The sequence below is a fragment of the Pygoscelis adeliae genome, unplaced genomic scaffold (assembly GCF_000699105.1).
Source record: "Pygoscelis adeliae isolate BGI_AS28 unplaced genomic scaffold, ASM69910v1 Scaffold686, whole genome shotgun sequence".
Taxonomy (NCBI): Eukaryota; Metazoa; Chordata; class Aves; order Sphenisciformes; family Spheniscidae; genus Pygoscelis; species Pygoscelis adeliae.
Genome location: NW_008825050.1, coordinates 184,661 through 200,883, shown reverse-complemented (window position 1 = coordinate 200,883; position 16,223 = coordinate 184,661). Strand labels below are relative to the sequence as shown.

At 36.1% G+C, this 16,223-nt stretch overlaps 1 protein-coding gene across 1 annotated transcript in view; it reads left to right on the top strand.

Moving 5' to 3' along the window:
* Positions 1-323: 323 nt before the first annotated feature.
* The window catches only part of LOC103918926 (chromosome unknown open reading frame, human C11orf70), a 20,569-nt gene continuing 4,669 nt past the window's right edge, over positions 324-16,223 (top strand). Inside the window, exons 1-5 of the mRNA XM_009326350.1 lie at positions 324-400; positions 1,399-1,471; positions 7,169-7,335; positions 9,640-9,812; positions 16,024-16,090. Of these exons, the coding sequence (XP_009324625.1) occupies positions 398-400; positions 1,399-1,471; positions 7,169-7,335; positions 9,640-9,812; positions 16,024-16,090 (483 nt within the window). The 5' untranslated portion in view covers positions 324-397. The remainder of the gene's footprint in view (positions 401-1,398; positions 1,472-7,168; positions 7,336-9,639; positions 9,813-16,023; positions 16,091-16,223) is intronic.

Sequence of the window (16,223 nt, the reverse complement as noted above, 5' to 3'; positions counted from 1 at the left end):
AATTGGAAGTCTCCTCGGTATTTTTCAGGCAGGTAAAACGCAGGTGCAAAGGTGCAAGGTATTTATCCTTTTCTTCCGGAGTTAGCCAAGATGTATTTCAGCTTCGCAGCATTGCTCTGATGTGCAGCACAACCTCGCAGCGGTTGTGCTTCCCCCACCCCTCCAAGGAGGGTTATAAGTGAGAATGAAAAAAAGAAAAATAAAAAAGTAAAATTATTGGTCAGAATAGGGCTTTATGTAGTGTACCTAGGCAAATTTGCAGAGTGAATAAGTACCTAGTATGTCTGCAGAATATTTAATCTCATTTTTCCATTTCAGGTCCATGCAAGGCAGGATCACAGCACAAGCATTCAGTTTTGACCAGCAGTTTAAGCCCTATCAAAAGGATGAATTTGTTATGGTAGTTCTAAGTCCTTTATATTTTAAGTTGACTTTTTTCCATGAAATCATAGCTATTGGAAAACTGCATAATGGCAAACATTGCAGCAGTGTTAGCATGCTATTCGCCTGCTCACTGTCTCCTTGAAAGTAGGTGATTTAGGTGTGGTGCTCAAGTCTTACTTTGTGGGTGAACTGCATTGTCCAGTAAAAATATTTTAGTCTGTACTAATGTTACTCTGTTTTAAGAGGGAACAATTTAGTCATTCAAGATTCCCAAGAATGGGAATCTGAACTGGATGCTTGGCCACCACATTTAATGTTGGGAAGTCCATCCACCATTTTCTTAGCAACTTCTTCAGTGATTATTCACTCTGCTTGTATGCATATACGTAAGTGTGGGTTTTCTTAATTGGCTTATCTATAATTTAAACTTGTCAGCTACCAACATTACTATGCATGTCTCCTTTTTTTAATTGATAAATCAATAAGATTGAATACTTCAAATCTTACTGTGAAACATCTCCATCCCTTCAATAAGTTATGGATTTCTTCTGTACCTGTTCAATAAGTTTTGTGTGTCTCTGCACTTCTCCAAGCTTCAAATTTATTTACAAAATGTAAATTTTACAGTCTACTTACCATTTCATTTTTTACTTCAACAACATTGCATGCAGAGATACAATTGTTTCATCTCTTCTTCCATTTTCTGTACCTCTAAGGATTTCATACAACCTTTTTGCGTGTTCTTGGACTAAAAGTGCTTTACTGTAAAACCTTAATACTGCATATATAAATATGTACATGAAGATATCTTGAATATATAAAAAACATTGGCTACACAAAGTTACAAAGCCACGTATTTGATGGTGTGATATTTACTACCCAAACTGAAAGGTCATACAGAATCTACTTACTAATTGGGTCCTTATAATTTGCTTTGAAGGTATCCAAGGCACTATAAATGATGATTTTATGTTTCATTTCATTAACTTGTATTCTCTTATTTGAATATTATAGGCATTTTTTAATGATCAAAATGTGAGCTCCAGTTTAAAGTTGCTCTCAGCTTCAGGACAATGGACTACATTGGGTAAATTTAGAATAAATTAATCTTAAATAAAAAAGTCTGTGTTGTAACTATTTTCCTCTAATTTACCATTTTGTAATAATGACAGTTTATATATGTGTATCTTCACCTGGCTGAAATATCTTAAGGAATGAGTTCTTTTACTAAATAATATGAAAAGATTCTTACCTAGTTTGTTACTAAATTGTTACATTTTACACTTTTTTTTCCTTGACCCCTGCATCAATCCATAAACCAAGCTACTAGAAGTGTTTTTAAATGGTCTGTGACATCCAGTTGTCCTGATGATGTATCCAGACATAATAAACTGCATTAATTGTGGAATTATAGTACTACCTTATTCAGATAATATTTGGGGAAAGACACTCTTCTATAGATGCAACCACCTCACTTAGGACAGATCCAAGATTATTGCTCTGTTACAAATTAAAGTTGGGAGAGCAGAAGATTAGATAGAGCACACCCCTGAGCTTGTGTAAATACACTATCTGCACAACAAAAGGGATCTGCGCGCAGAAAGAGAGCCATGCGATAGGTTGCTCTAGGTGCAGCCATGGCATAAGGTTGACTTCTAGTTTGTTGCCATATCATTAGCTGCTTATAACACTTGATCATGTCTGTAGATGGAGATGAGACACTAAAGGAGAAAGACCAAAAGTGAATAGCACATGGCACCACTTTGAAATTGTATTTTTGATTATGTAAATGACACACAAAATTTCATGGAAATTGCATGTGATAATGTAATGGGATTTTATGCATAATGTGAACTCTGATATCGCCAAAGTGATTTTCCTTAATAGGAATATTTTAAAAGGGGGTAGTGGGAAGTCCTCAGTTCTTTTGGTTTGTCTGCAAATACTTTACTGTGTGTAAATATTTAATGGAGCTTTGGGAATTTTCTAACTTTTCCATTTCAACTCTCTGGAATTGGCATAGGTTTTCCCCACTATATACAGTGACACTAGTCATTGCCACCTTTTTGTCAGCAAAATCCATTTTCCAAACACTATGCGGCTGTTAAAACAATTGAGATATATAAGATGCAAAAAATATCTCAAGTCCCCCTTCAGGTACCTCTTTTTCACTCTGGCAAGCAGAAAGAAAATAAATATATTTCAAACCATGGGTAAACCTTTTCCTGCTTTAGGCAAGAATTTTTTTAGGCTATCTGTCTAGCCTATGACTTGCCAGTCCCTGTAGCGAAGGTCAGTAGGTTACATACCTCGTGTTAAGAGTGGAGGGTGACTTGCCAAGTATCCCAGCTTAACTCCTGATTCTGCTCAATCTTCCTCAGCACAGAAGTAATGCATTTTGTTCTGAGGACTGGAAGGGTTCCCTTTCTAAATCCTGAACAGCTGGTATACCCCATTTGCTCTTAAAATTTCATCTTCCCATTCTTTGCCTATTTTTGGTGAGGAATGTTGGCACATTTTTCTATACTTAGTCTTCATGTGCATTTTTTGAAAATATAGTAAGAATTAGCTTTGAGTGGGAGGATGTAAAAATCATCTTCTAGTATTTTCTTCTTCAGACATGCTGATACATTAATCCAGATATATCATTTACTTATCACTGTGGAGTAACTCTTTTAAAAATAAGTTCCTGTTCTTGAAAGAAAATACTGGAAATGGGCTTATTTTGCTTGTTAGAAAATATGAAGAAAATGACATAATCTGGGTTGATTCAAATACTGTATTTATTCTCTTGCAAACAAAAATGTTAGGGTTTTTTTGCAGGGGGGAAATATTTTGGCTGCATGATATAAGCAGGGTTTAGATAGGCTCTTAGAAACCTCCCTCCCCGCCCCTGCCATGGCTTGGGCAGAGAGTATCTATGGACCCACAGAAAGATGTCAGCATTATATAAAACATCAATATAATATTACTTTACGAGAGTGTTTGTTTTCGTAATCCTTTTGTCTTTTTTCAGGCTGTGGTGCCCTTTTACCTTCTCACTAAGAATTTATTTTTCTTTTTAATTCAGTGGGCATGGTTTCACATTCATATGTATGTCTACCTCTTCTCTGTTACTTGCCTATCTCTTTTTCCTAAAATCTGTTTCTAAAAGTTCTTCATTACTTTTTTTTCCTGTGTCCAATCTCATTTTTTATTTCTCTTGACTGCTTTTCATCCTCACCTTAATATTATCAGACCGTAATATCCTCAGTCTCCATCTGTTAGATCAAAAGGTGGCATAAAACATGGGGTCCCCAAGGAATGCAACGTGTACCTCTCTTCTCAGCTCCCCCGCGTGTTGGGATTCCTGGTAGAATCCCACAATAGTACATTGTCTCAAGGACTCCAGCTTTAACATTACTTGAAATATAACATTTTAGGTAAACAATACACAAGGATATTCTCTAGTCTGCTTCACAGGATCAAACAGATACTTAATTACCCATTCTCACACCACACTTTTTTGCCTGTTGTAGTAGGGATATTTTTTCCCCTCTTCCTGGCTGCATGGCAGAGTACCTGATAGTTCTGTCATGTGCTTTAAGCCCCACTTCATCTGTTACTCTCATATTTCTAAAATAGAAGCAGCAAAAGGAACAAATTTGATGCATACCAGCTTATGTCTTGAGTCTTGTATTTTTAAATAGCTGCAATGAAAACTAAATAGTAGTTTCTCTTTGGACCCATTACTGGCCTTGCACCTGTCAGCAGTCTTGGGGAGGCAGGACTGTATCTGCTTAAGCTCAATTAACACTTGAAAAGTTATCTTCAAAGGGATAGGGTTACTGTCTTTTTGTGTAAATAAAAATTTAGATTTGCCTAAGAAAGATTCTTGAGTTGCCGTATGTACTTCAAGCTCTAACGATTCTTGTCTTTGGAATGGGTTTTTAAAATCTGGAAGGTAATCTTAAATCAGCAGTTTTTTAGACTGCTGTTATAGGTTATCATTTGCAAAAATTTTAGATGTCATTTGAACTTATAAATCATCAACCTGCACCTTTTACTTTTGAAATACCATCTTTTTAGTATAGAGCACTGAACTTGAATTATGTATGTTCTATATAAACTGTTTTGTAAATAGTAAGTTGCAAGATGTTTCCCTGAGGTAAGAATCTTTCTTAAACTTTGGAGGAATTCTAAATATACCTAACCTGGGGTCTATGTACCCAATACTAGATATGCAACGTGTTCATTTAAAAGTATATTGGCAGCACTTTATAGATATTCCAGAGCTAGCAGTTATAAGAAGCTTAATCTGTTTCAGTACTTCTCAGCTTTGTTTTCCACTTGCAGAGTTGTCAAGGCATTTCTTCTTCATATTTTATTGCTCACTTTTACAGGGTTATTAAAACTGGGTCACTCTTTTCCAGGAAATTCTGAATCTCCAATTTCAAATCTCACCTCTCAAACAGGAGCTTCCAGTATATTTAAACTTTTCCATTTATAGGTTGGTTTTCTGAACTACTGAATAGATTACAAAGCTCCTGATTTTTTTTTCTGATGGAAGTTTTCATAAAATCTTGTTTCAGAGCAGAAGTGTGTCTCCTTTCCTCCCCCTCCCCCAATAAAATCCTAACAATTTGAAGGCCTATAAATAGCTCAATTTCTTATACTTTGAGCTCAATAACTGGGAAAATGTAAGATGTCTCTTTTTTCTCAAGTCATTTAACATCTGATTTTTATTAGTCTTGACTCAGTTTTTGATTCATAGGTCTTTACAAAATAATTTCTATGTTAGAGGCTGATTTAGCTCTTATTAAATATCTTATAAAATAAATATTCTATCCCTGTGAAAGGAAGCTGGAGAATTAGAAGTCAGAGGATTCTGGAGGTGAGGGGGTGGGAGGAAGCATAAATTAATAAATAAATTTCTAAAACTCTCTTTTTTTTTCTTAGGTTGTGAGGCTGTAAGTCATGTTTTTCTGACTTGTGATTTTGGTTACATAATTTGATTATTTTTTGATTGTTTACTATATGGACAGGTAGGAGAATGTCCTAAACCTTTTTTCTTTAATAAAAGGTACCTTTTTTCATAACCATATCTGTAGATGTGAAGCCAAGCAATTAAATGCCGAGCTTTTCTCTGTAACCGATTTTCTTTACATCATATGGGCCCAATAAAATAATTATAAAATTTCATGCCGGTATTTTTAGCCTAAGTAGACACATTTTCAAGCCATCAACTTATAATTTCTCTTTAATTTTTTTCTTAGTGTTGATCAGGTAGGTGATACAGTTTACCTGGGTTTAGATACCAAAATGCCAGTCCTACTTAACCTATAAATAAATAATCTTAGTGTAATAATATACGGGAGAAATCCCAAGGACTTTCTGAAAGTGTGGGGGCAAGAGAAATTTTAGGTTATGCTACGCTTGTGAAGATTAGGATCACAATGAAATGATAGGTGCTCTTGGAAGCATCATGGTTCATACATCCCTTTTTGGCCTGTTTCTGTTCCTGAAATACTGTCACCTAGAGTGAAATTTGGACATTTCCTAAATACTAGTCTTTAGCGATCCTTTAGATCAGCTTGTCAGGACACCACTTAATTTTATCTTTTACTGTATGGTCAAAAGCCTTTTGACATTGTGTCATTGTTGACCGACTCCTGTCAAGGGAACCTACTGAGGGGAAATGATACAAATAAACTCATGGAAAGCTGGAATGCTGTGACTTATCTCTGCCGAGACACATTGCCCTTGTGTTGCGTGCTCACTCGTGCTCTCCCCTCTCCTCTTCAGAAGCACTTTGAAGGGCATTCAGGGGGACTTGGAGATGAGTAGAGAATATGTTCTAACATTTGGTCTGAACACTTGGACCGTAGAGAGCAGATGGAACTGGACTGAGTCCAAAGCTTCTTAAACATGGAGTCTAATGCTATTTGAGATGCTAAAAGTTATCCAACACCACACATACAGATTGGTAGATGTATATAAAGATATGTGCCCTTATGGACTGATACCTGATTAAGGAAAACACTGTAGGGCATCTCAAATGGCACTAGATGTCTATGAGCAACACGATCGAGCCTTGGATGACTTACAAGCACAGAAAACAGCAAAATTACAGAAAAATGTACTCTGCACTTCATGATTACAGAGATAATACTCCAGATTCATACAGGAAGTGCTGATAGTACCTTTTTCATCTTCTCAAATAGCTGGTTAGTAAAGTTTACAGTAGCTACAAAGTAACTTTTCAAAAAGTTGAGATGTAATACTTAACAAATTTGTCAGGGCTGTGTTCATTTTGGTTTTTGCTTTGTGGGGTGCTGTTAGCAGCTATTGACTTTTGTCGTGTACTTCATCACGCCAAATTTGGTATTTGTCCTCAGATTCTTTAAGGCTTAAGCTGTGGCATATGATTTTCTAAGGGTGTGATCTCATGTGATGTTGAGTTCACATGGTGTTTCGTCTATTACTTGTTTCGGTTGATAGTATTACCAACAGGGGGAGCAGACACATGAGCCTTAATGGAAGGTAGCATTCGGATGAATTTAATGTTTTCTTTATGCTTGCTTCTTTCTTAGCTTGCTTTGTTTTTTGAGGGACTGTGTGATTGAGTCATGCTTATATGATCTGTATTTTTTTAAAAGAATATGCCACACACAACCATTTAGAGAAGTTGATTATTTCCACACTGTGTCAAATTACTTGTTACTGTAAAACCATTAGTACATGGAAATTCTCCTGTTTTATTTATTGAAAGAGACTTGGAGTGAAGCCTTCCCATATATTCCAGGTTCCAAAGTGACAAAAGTTGAAGCTACAGTGGTGCCCTGTACACAGATTTCCATGTCATTTTTTGATCGGCTATACTCTGAAGGAGTTGTTAGAGAAACTGGAGATATTGTGAAATGTTATGATGACTATTACGATGATATTCTCATCTCTGATGAATTAAGAAAGGTCAGTATAGCAATGAATAATTTCTTATAATTTTTCATACTCTATTAGGTACCTACCGTAAGGACACATTTTTCAGTTGGGTTTTTTTTTGAGAATACATACTTTCCACGGTAAAAATAGGCATCGATAGCCATGTGATAGAAACGACTGAGGCATTGCAGTGCCTGAATGTGTGAAAGCAATGGCTGTTTTCCAGGTGGGCCCTCTTTCCTTTTTAGATGGGAGAAAAAGGTAAAACCTTCTTCTACCCATCCTTGTCTCAAGTAGTCAGTGCTTGGGGGTGTGTGGGGGGGAAATGCAGCTACTCATTTGCCTAGGAGGGGAAAACAAGTGGTGCTAATGGAGAGGTCCCATGATACCCAGAGCTGTGGGTTCACCCAACCTTCCAGGTAGTTGATGAAATTGAATGTGCTCAATAGCTACATCCTGAAGCATTCCTGGCCGGGAATGCTGACCATATCATATGTGAAGACATTTAAGGAAAGGCATCTTCATGTATTTTCACTGAAAAAGAGAGGAAACGGTGAAAAGGGAAATTATTTTTCAGTGTAACACTGGAAAAGGACTAAATATAACTCCTGAACAGGCCTGCAAGGTAAAAACTGTTTGTTATACTCCAGTGCAGGTGTTAGAGAGCAGATTATTTTGAAAAAGAATCTCGTTAACAGTGGTACCTTGTTAATCGAGGTATGTCTTCACTGTAAGTGTTTCTTTTGACTTCATAAGCTAAACCAATTTTTTTTACTTATGCTTGTTTAGCATTAGCAAAGCATAGTGTGGGAGAACTGGATTTTGCTCTTCCTTGTATATATAATCATCATAAGTACTTAATAATTATAGAGTTGCACTCATTTGCACTTGGCAAATCCTTTGAAGGCAATGTATTTGAACCAGTGACACTGGTTACAGGATGTGGCCTGAAATACTGGTCTGTCTTGTAAAGTTCTGGGAAAAGGAGAGAACTCAGGCTCATGTTTGAATTTCAGATGTGGTTTGTAGCCTAGCAGTTCAAAATACTATGTATTTATTTATAAGTCGATATGTGTGAAATGTTTTTTGAAAATTAAGTATATTGGTTGTAGGAAAGTTAGTGGCAACACTTAAAATAAGAAATCATTGGAGTTTCAGTCTCTTTCCATTTTCCTTCCCTTGGAAGGGATGTGTGTGTCTGCATTTGCAAGTTGAAGGATTTACATTTCTTTGAAATGAACATGATTCCTACTCGTAAGACCTAAGATGGCAGAAAGAATTAAGAGTCAAAATCTTCCAGGAACGACGTCAAAACTTCAGATTAAATTAGTCAGCACCCTAGGGCAGGAGACTGTAGGGGGCAGCAAACCGTCTAGCTCCTGGTGTCTGAGGGTGGCCCTCGGTGCAAAACTCCATCTTTCTTTCCTACCTGCCACATCTTCTCTTGCTTCAACCAAGAAGGGTGTTGGGATACATATGAGGCGGCCATCAACAACAGTTGCTGCCCTGACCCCTTTTTACTCAGGTTGTGCAGTGATGTTATAAAGAGGGCCAGAGAGTGGTAAGCTCATGTCTAGCTTTGACCAGTTTGCCTGGGTTGGCATCTGCAGTTTGGCTGATGTGACTCAAACATCTTGTAGCCATACTGAGTTACAATTCCTGTCCACCCTTACAGTGGGACAGTATACACCCAACAGCGCAGTGTTGGGACTAATCTAGAAAGTCCTCTGTGGTCACATAATACTGCAGCAAAAGGCAGGTGAGACGCATGGAGGCAGCTGGATAGCATGTCTGGTTTATCCAGGCTACAGATAAAGGCTCACTAGAGTCTGCAGTAAAGAATGATGTGAATTTGAGTGATCTCCTCTGGGAGATCCTTGGGATTCCTTTACAAACGTGAGATAACTGTGTGAACTTAGAGTAAAAGAAGCAAATGTAGGCAAGGTTATCAAAGACAAACTAATTGGCAGTGATCGACACACCAAATATAGCTACATTATTTTCAGATTATTGATTGTTTCATTAGTGTGATGAGCAATTAACTGGTGAATAACAAGACTCTTGAAAAATCTTCCCTTATGTCTTGTGGGCACAAATCTGACAGTGATTCTGCTTTATATTTATCTATAAATTTTGAACATAATTGCATCATTGGAAGAAGGATTTAGAGAGAAGTACTTAAGTATTTATTTATTTATTTCCATCCCTAGTTCATATGTTTTATATGGAAGTAAACTCTGTGTGACATACAACAAAGTAGTTGCGTTGTTTATAAACTTAATCTCAAATAAGAAATTTTCATCTGTTTGACTTGTTATTTTCTTGTTCCACAAGGTCTTGCTTCTGGAAGATTCAGACCATTATGACTTATTCAGTCAATTGGATCGCAAGGAATTTCTGTTCTGTCTTTTTAAGCATCTTTGCATTGGAGGAACTCTTTGCCAGTTTGAAGATGTAGTTGGCCCATACTTAGAAACTACAAAAGCTTTATATAAAGACTTGGTGAGGTAAGTGTTTTCTGGTTTATGCAATTGTATATGTATGTGCTGTGCATAATACTTTGTGTTGATTTTTGTAAATTTATTGTGCATTGCTGGTTCAAAAATGGGGCTGTTATTTAATCAATCTGCAAGTTTATTTAACTATCAACATACCATGTAACAATGGTAGTAATTCAATGGCAAAATATATGCAATTTTAATGGCATCTGTCCCACATAAAACATATGGACATTGATGTTTTATAATTCACTCCCATTTTAAAGAATTTTATTTCTCTAATCATCTATGAAAACATGGCATGGCACTGGAACCAGATTGTGTTCCCACTGTCATTGACAAAATATCAACAATTAAGTCTTGGACGTATAGTCTTGGACTACTTTCAAGCTGCTTTTGGCTTAGGACTTAAAAATTGAAATATTTAGTTGAAATTTTTAGTTCTGTATATATTTTATTCCAGCTGATTACTATTTTTTTTTTAAATACAGTTGGATTTTGGCATTCTTAATTCCACAAATACACTTCTTGCAGTGCACAGCTAAGGGTGATAGAATCTCACTGTTAACATGACGCAGTGGGCTAACACACATTTTTTGCCAGGTCTGGTGTATGGAATTGTTTGGAATTTTATGGTTTTTTTTTTCTTGAGATTAGAGGTGATTGATCAGAGGTTCAAGGTCAGAAAAAAAAGGCAATTTTTTGCCCTGTTTTGATATATCCATATGCTGACTTCTCCAATTGACAAAATTTCTTATTTCCTGGTTAGTGGGAAATAATGGAATGTAGTTATCGGTTATGCAAAGACTCATTCCTAGCTAAGCTAATGGGAATATGAAGATTGTCAATGATATTACTAAAATTTTATATTATACTTTGCCACTCGTAATAAATATTTGTGGGATAGTATAAAGAACAATATTAACCTGAACAATGGAAAACAATTGCAGACCTCTGAAATGAGAGATAGTACAAGAACTCTGATAATGTGGATACTAAGCAATGCGCTACAATGTGCGCTACAATGTACGCTACAAAGGGTTCAACTTGTTTAAAGTAGGAATTGATATTTTTCTTCTTTCTCAGCTCTGTTTGGAATGGTGTGATGACCAATTCTTATTTCATCTCCTATTTTAAGATTATACACAAGCATATTAGGAAAAAAATTTATTCCTCGTTAAGTCTGTTCTTAAAATGTCTTTGGATAAACTTAAGAGTAAAATTTACATGTCTGAACGAAGATGCAGTGAAAGGATTAGACCCAGTGATTCTTAATCACCTGAATATTTCTTTCCTTCTGTAGCACTTGTGTATAGATTGCTGTATCCAAACAAAATATTTAAAACAAAATATTTGGCTGGTTTGGGGGATTTTTTGTAATACTTAACCAAAGCAGCTTACAAATCTTTAATAACTTCTAAGCAGCTTTCAGGTTTTCTAATGGTCAGTACTTTTCAGGGTGCAAGTTGATTTAGTCATGTGCCGTTTCCCAGGGTCATCTAAAATAAATGATTAAAGTAGCAGTGGAAGAGTTGATACTTTTAGAGAAACTACCGAAACAGAGAAACTAAGCATTATCAATATTCCAAGAAGATTTTTTAGAAATCATGAACTTAGATTGCTGCATGTATTAATTTGAATACTGTGATTAGTCACCAGAGCTTTCTTATTAGTGTCATTAGTTTTGATATTTTCATATCATACGTAGATGGAAATCAAGTGGGTTCTTCAGAAGTACAGACTATGATATAAAAGGATCCATCAATGCTTCACCTCTACCCTCCCTTTTCTGTTAAATTGTTCACTCTGCACTTGAAACAAGCTGTTTGTTACTCTAATCCTTAGCCTTAGTTGACTCTGCATTGACTAGAGCTGTTTCTGCTCTTGTGTTGTTGAACTGACCTAGGACAAAGCGCAAATCCAATCAGTTCCTTCACTTTATTGCTTCCCTTTGCTGTTGAGTTGTTTTCTCCTAAACATGTTCAAGTTTTGTTCTAAACCACTCCTTTTCTTCACCTTCCTATCTCCTAAAACCTTTTCCCCTTCTTTTTCCTTTTCCTGCTGTAAAATTGGGTGAGGATGTCACGTAGTTCTTGTTACTTCAAAAAAAAAAAAAAAGCATCTGCCAAAATCTTCCCAATTGCATCCTGCTTTCAAGGTTTGCTTTTTCTATACTCTCCACCTGTTCCCTACTGGCCCTTTATATATTTCTGTGATTTTTCTCTTGTGTGCTACTTCTGTCCTTTATACAGTATCAGGAGAAAACCTTTCAAGATCCATTCCTCTGTTTTTTGGTGTTTGGGTGTTTGGTGGTTTGTTTTTTTTTTTTTTTGTTTTGGCAGCTTGCTTTCTATCCTCCAAAGTTTTGAAGTACATCTACTCAGTTCATGTGACATAACTGATCTTCAATATTTATCTACCATGTGTCTCCATTTCTGTGCCTATAAATGTCTGCTGGTTTCTCACTGCCAGTGGAACTGGCGCTAACACTGACTAGCAGTTGAAAAAGAAACTCACAATTTAACTAAATCTTTTATCTTGCTCCTTTGATATTAAGTTCTCTGTCGGTCCCATGAGAAAAGCTTTTGATCTTGACATTTCAGACTTTCCCTCCCCTTTCACAATCACGGTTGTCTCCTGCTTTGTCTCATTTCCCCTGCCCCCAGTTTATTCAAAATGATGTTGCTGGTTTGTTACCACCATCTTAAGAGAGAAAAAGCCAGTGAAAGGATAAGCAATGCAACTCTGAAGAGGGACACTCATGCCACAGTCTTGACTTAATTTCTAATTTCTAGTCCATACAGTGCACTGTGTTACTTAATTCATTTTTGCACAAATTACACCAGAAAATAAAGCAATGAAAATTACTTTCTTATGGCCTCTTGTTTTCAGTAGACAATTGCTAATGAGAGTAGTGGTCTCTTAAATTCTGTTTACCAAACAGTTCACCTTCAAATTCCTGTTGAAAACCAACTATTCTTTAAATTCTTCTTTTCTAGACTGCTATCCTCTGTCTGGTTTCTTTTCATCTTGGATTGCAGTCGCATTGGATACTTTCTACTCTTTGTAAAGTGATACTAAAAACTTTTTGTGGTATTAAAAAATTCTGTAAACTGTACTTTTCTTAAGCTTTAATTTTTGTCTTGAGGGCACAGAAGGCTTGGTGAGAAAGAAATGGATAGTACAATAATTATTAGCTGCTAGCTGATGTGCATTGAAAAATTAGCCCCACAGATGAACTTAGTCTAATCTTGAAATGCTTATAGAGGTATAAACCACCACTGTTTGGTCGTGTAACAGTTTTTCTTATGGAAAAAAGTCTTGGCATGAAGAGTTCCACAAAAGTGTCTTTAGTGCCGGCAGTGGTAGACCTATTACAAGCTTTTCCCCACTTCTTTTTCTTACAGCCTTTCTTCTGGCCTTTCCTGAGTTCTAAATCCAAGGCACTAGTGTTCAAAATAGTGTCAAAAGGTTTGAGATTTCATTTTATTAAAGCATTTCCATGTATATTGCTTTATTATGAGAGAATGCAATAATCTTTTGAACTTAATGGCTCTAGATATTTTACAAGCACAGCTAGGGACTTCCAAATACAACTATTAAATGGCAGACATTTTCTCCTTTGTAAAAAGACTAATAATTACTTCCTAATGAATTAATGCACAACTTGTTGTCTGTTACTAATCCAGCAGTAATTAGTCTGTGACCAGTTGAATCCATCCAAAATTTTAGCGTTGTGTCATACCCTGTGTAACCTAAATAATTTCAAAACCCTTGTTGTAGTATTTCTGGTTTAGTTGAAGAATACATTTACGTGACAAAAACTTGTTAATTAAAATATGATCTATGAATCTTTGTTGATAAATCTTGTCTTCTGTACTTAACCCCTGATTTTTCTGACTCTCTCCATGGTGACAGCTGCTGTAGTATCCTGTAGTCACCGTTCTCTTCTCCTTCCTTCTGTGCCATCTCCATGCCCTTTCCCCCATAATAAATGAATTTATGTGAAAGCATTGAGTTGTTGTCTTTTAATGTTTGGAAAGCCTAGCAAAATACTGCCAGTGAGCTGAGGATACAAACAGAACCCAAAGTGAATTGAGAGACGATGAGGAAGTTTACTCTTTATAAAAAGAAAATAGATGCACATTAAAATGATGAAGGAACTACCATATTCAATGAATAGTTTAGAAGTTAACAATTTGAAAGAACCAAGGGGGATTTTAAGTCTATTTTTAAGGAAATACTGTCCTCTTCAAGAAGACAAGGTAGTTTTTTCTAAAACCTTTTAGGAAAAAAAAAAAAGAAAGCGAGCAAATGGGCTTGTCAAAGGCAACCTCCTGCTTTCTTTCAAATCAGCAAGGGAAGAATCTCATCTGATTTTGGCAGATATATTATTTTGCCTTAAAAATTAACCAAACTACTAGAAATAAACACTCGGTCTGAAAAATGACTTACAGGAAGCTAACCACGAGGAGAAAATTTCTCAAGGCAGTGGAATAAATAGGAAGACTTATTCTCTGTCACCCCTTACTCTGGTATCCTAGATATATGTAACATAAAAATTAAGAAACCAGAAATTGAAAGCATTACTTTCAGACACAAGAATATGAAGCCAGAGTAACTTAAATACAGCTGTAACTTTTGGGGGTGGTGATCTATGGTAGAAAGTGCTAACCCCACTAATCCTCTATACCTTGTTCTGAAAGCCGTCACTCTTTCAGCAGAGATGGTTAAACAGTTTCTGAACTGCTGCAGTTTACAGCCCGGTACGTTAGCATAAACTGACATCCATGTTAGTTTATCTTAATATGCTGGTCTGTAAACTGCAGTGGTTCAGAAGCTGAGTCACGAACCAGTTGAGCTGTCCCTGCCGGGAAGGCAGTAATCTCTAGAGGGGTGGTAAGGCAGACAACTGGGGCCAGTACCAGTTTCAGCAATGCCGTCTTAATCCGCTGTTGAGTATATCAACATGTCAGCTGCAACAAAAAATTCTGAGAAAGCCTTGTTACTGACTCACCACAGGAAAGATCAACTTCACAGTATAGGCTTAATTCATACATGACTGTGTCATTACTCTACAGATGAAATCAGTTAATCGGAGAGTCAATTTCTTTTATTGGTTGGAGAGATTGAATCAACAAAGATGATGTTGGTGGATTTGGGGTTTGTTTGTTCTTATAAAAAGCAGCTTTGCAAAAGCAGTTGTAATAGGGGACTGCTGTCACAGACAGCTTGGAGCTGGTGCGGTGTATAACTGGGCTGTGTTTAACACACATCCTCTAGCAACTTGGCTATGCTGGGACCTTTCCTGGGAACTGAACCTGTTTGTGACACAGCAGGTTTTGAGCTATGCATTTCTTGGAACTGTAGAAGTATGAAATTTATAAGGCTCAACTGCTCCACAGTGAGTTAATGTAAATAGGAATCTGTGAAATTAGATAATTAATAGAAGTTACGTGATCTAATTTATGAAGAAATGTAAGCATCACTTAAAGCAGACCTGAGGAAAAATGACACATTTAAAAATACTTAAATTTAAAATATGTTGAGATGCCTGGATGCTTTGCAATAATATCTTAGTGTTATTAGTAATTGTGGTGGAAGAAATGGCAGTCTTCACAACAAACACAGTCTAGAAATATAAAAATTCAGAACTAATACCGTCCTAAGTTGCATAGCTGTCTATATATACAACATTCCAAAAGAGGAAAAATGAACCTAAACTATAATTATATAGTAATTAAAAATGAGCTAAAGTCTGCATTTCTTCACTGGTACTGCTGCTGCTTCTTGTAGTCTATATTAAGATGCAGTTCACTTCTCAGGTTTTTTTCTCAAAGAATATGTGAAAAGATTTTTACAAAATGTTTAGCTGAATAACTTCTCATAGCTATCAAAATGCAAACTTTATATTAGAGTCATCTAAGCCTGGGTAATATTGCTGTGGTTTAGTAGCTGAAAACAGTGAAACCAACTCAGATGACTAGATACATTCAGTAGTTTTCAGTAAAATATCATAATATCCATGTTCTCTAACAATGGTCAACATACCTTTTCATGGTCAATGTGACGAGTTGAATTTTAACTATTAATTTGAACTTGATCAAATTTGAGTGAGAACACAGTGCATATGTTAAAAATGTATTTAGTAAATGAAGGACTCTAATAACCAGTGCTTACTGTACGCATTAAGTATGTATTTTATTCCCCTGTATTTCAGTGTTCAAAAGAATCCTGAAACAAAAGAAATACGTATTATTTCTACAGTCTTCAGAGTGTCTGCATATGTAAGTATTGATAATTTTTTGGTACAGGATTTTACTGGAAGTAACATGCGTAACATGAAAATAATGAATTGACATTTACACAAAGAAAGCATAATATTCCGTTTTAAAGGGTTATTTTTCCATAGTTGTCATT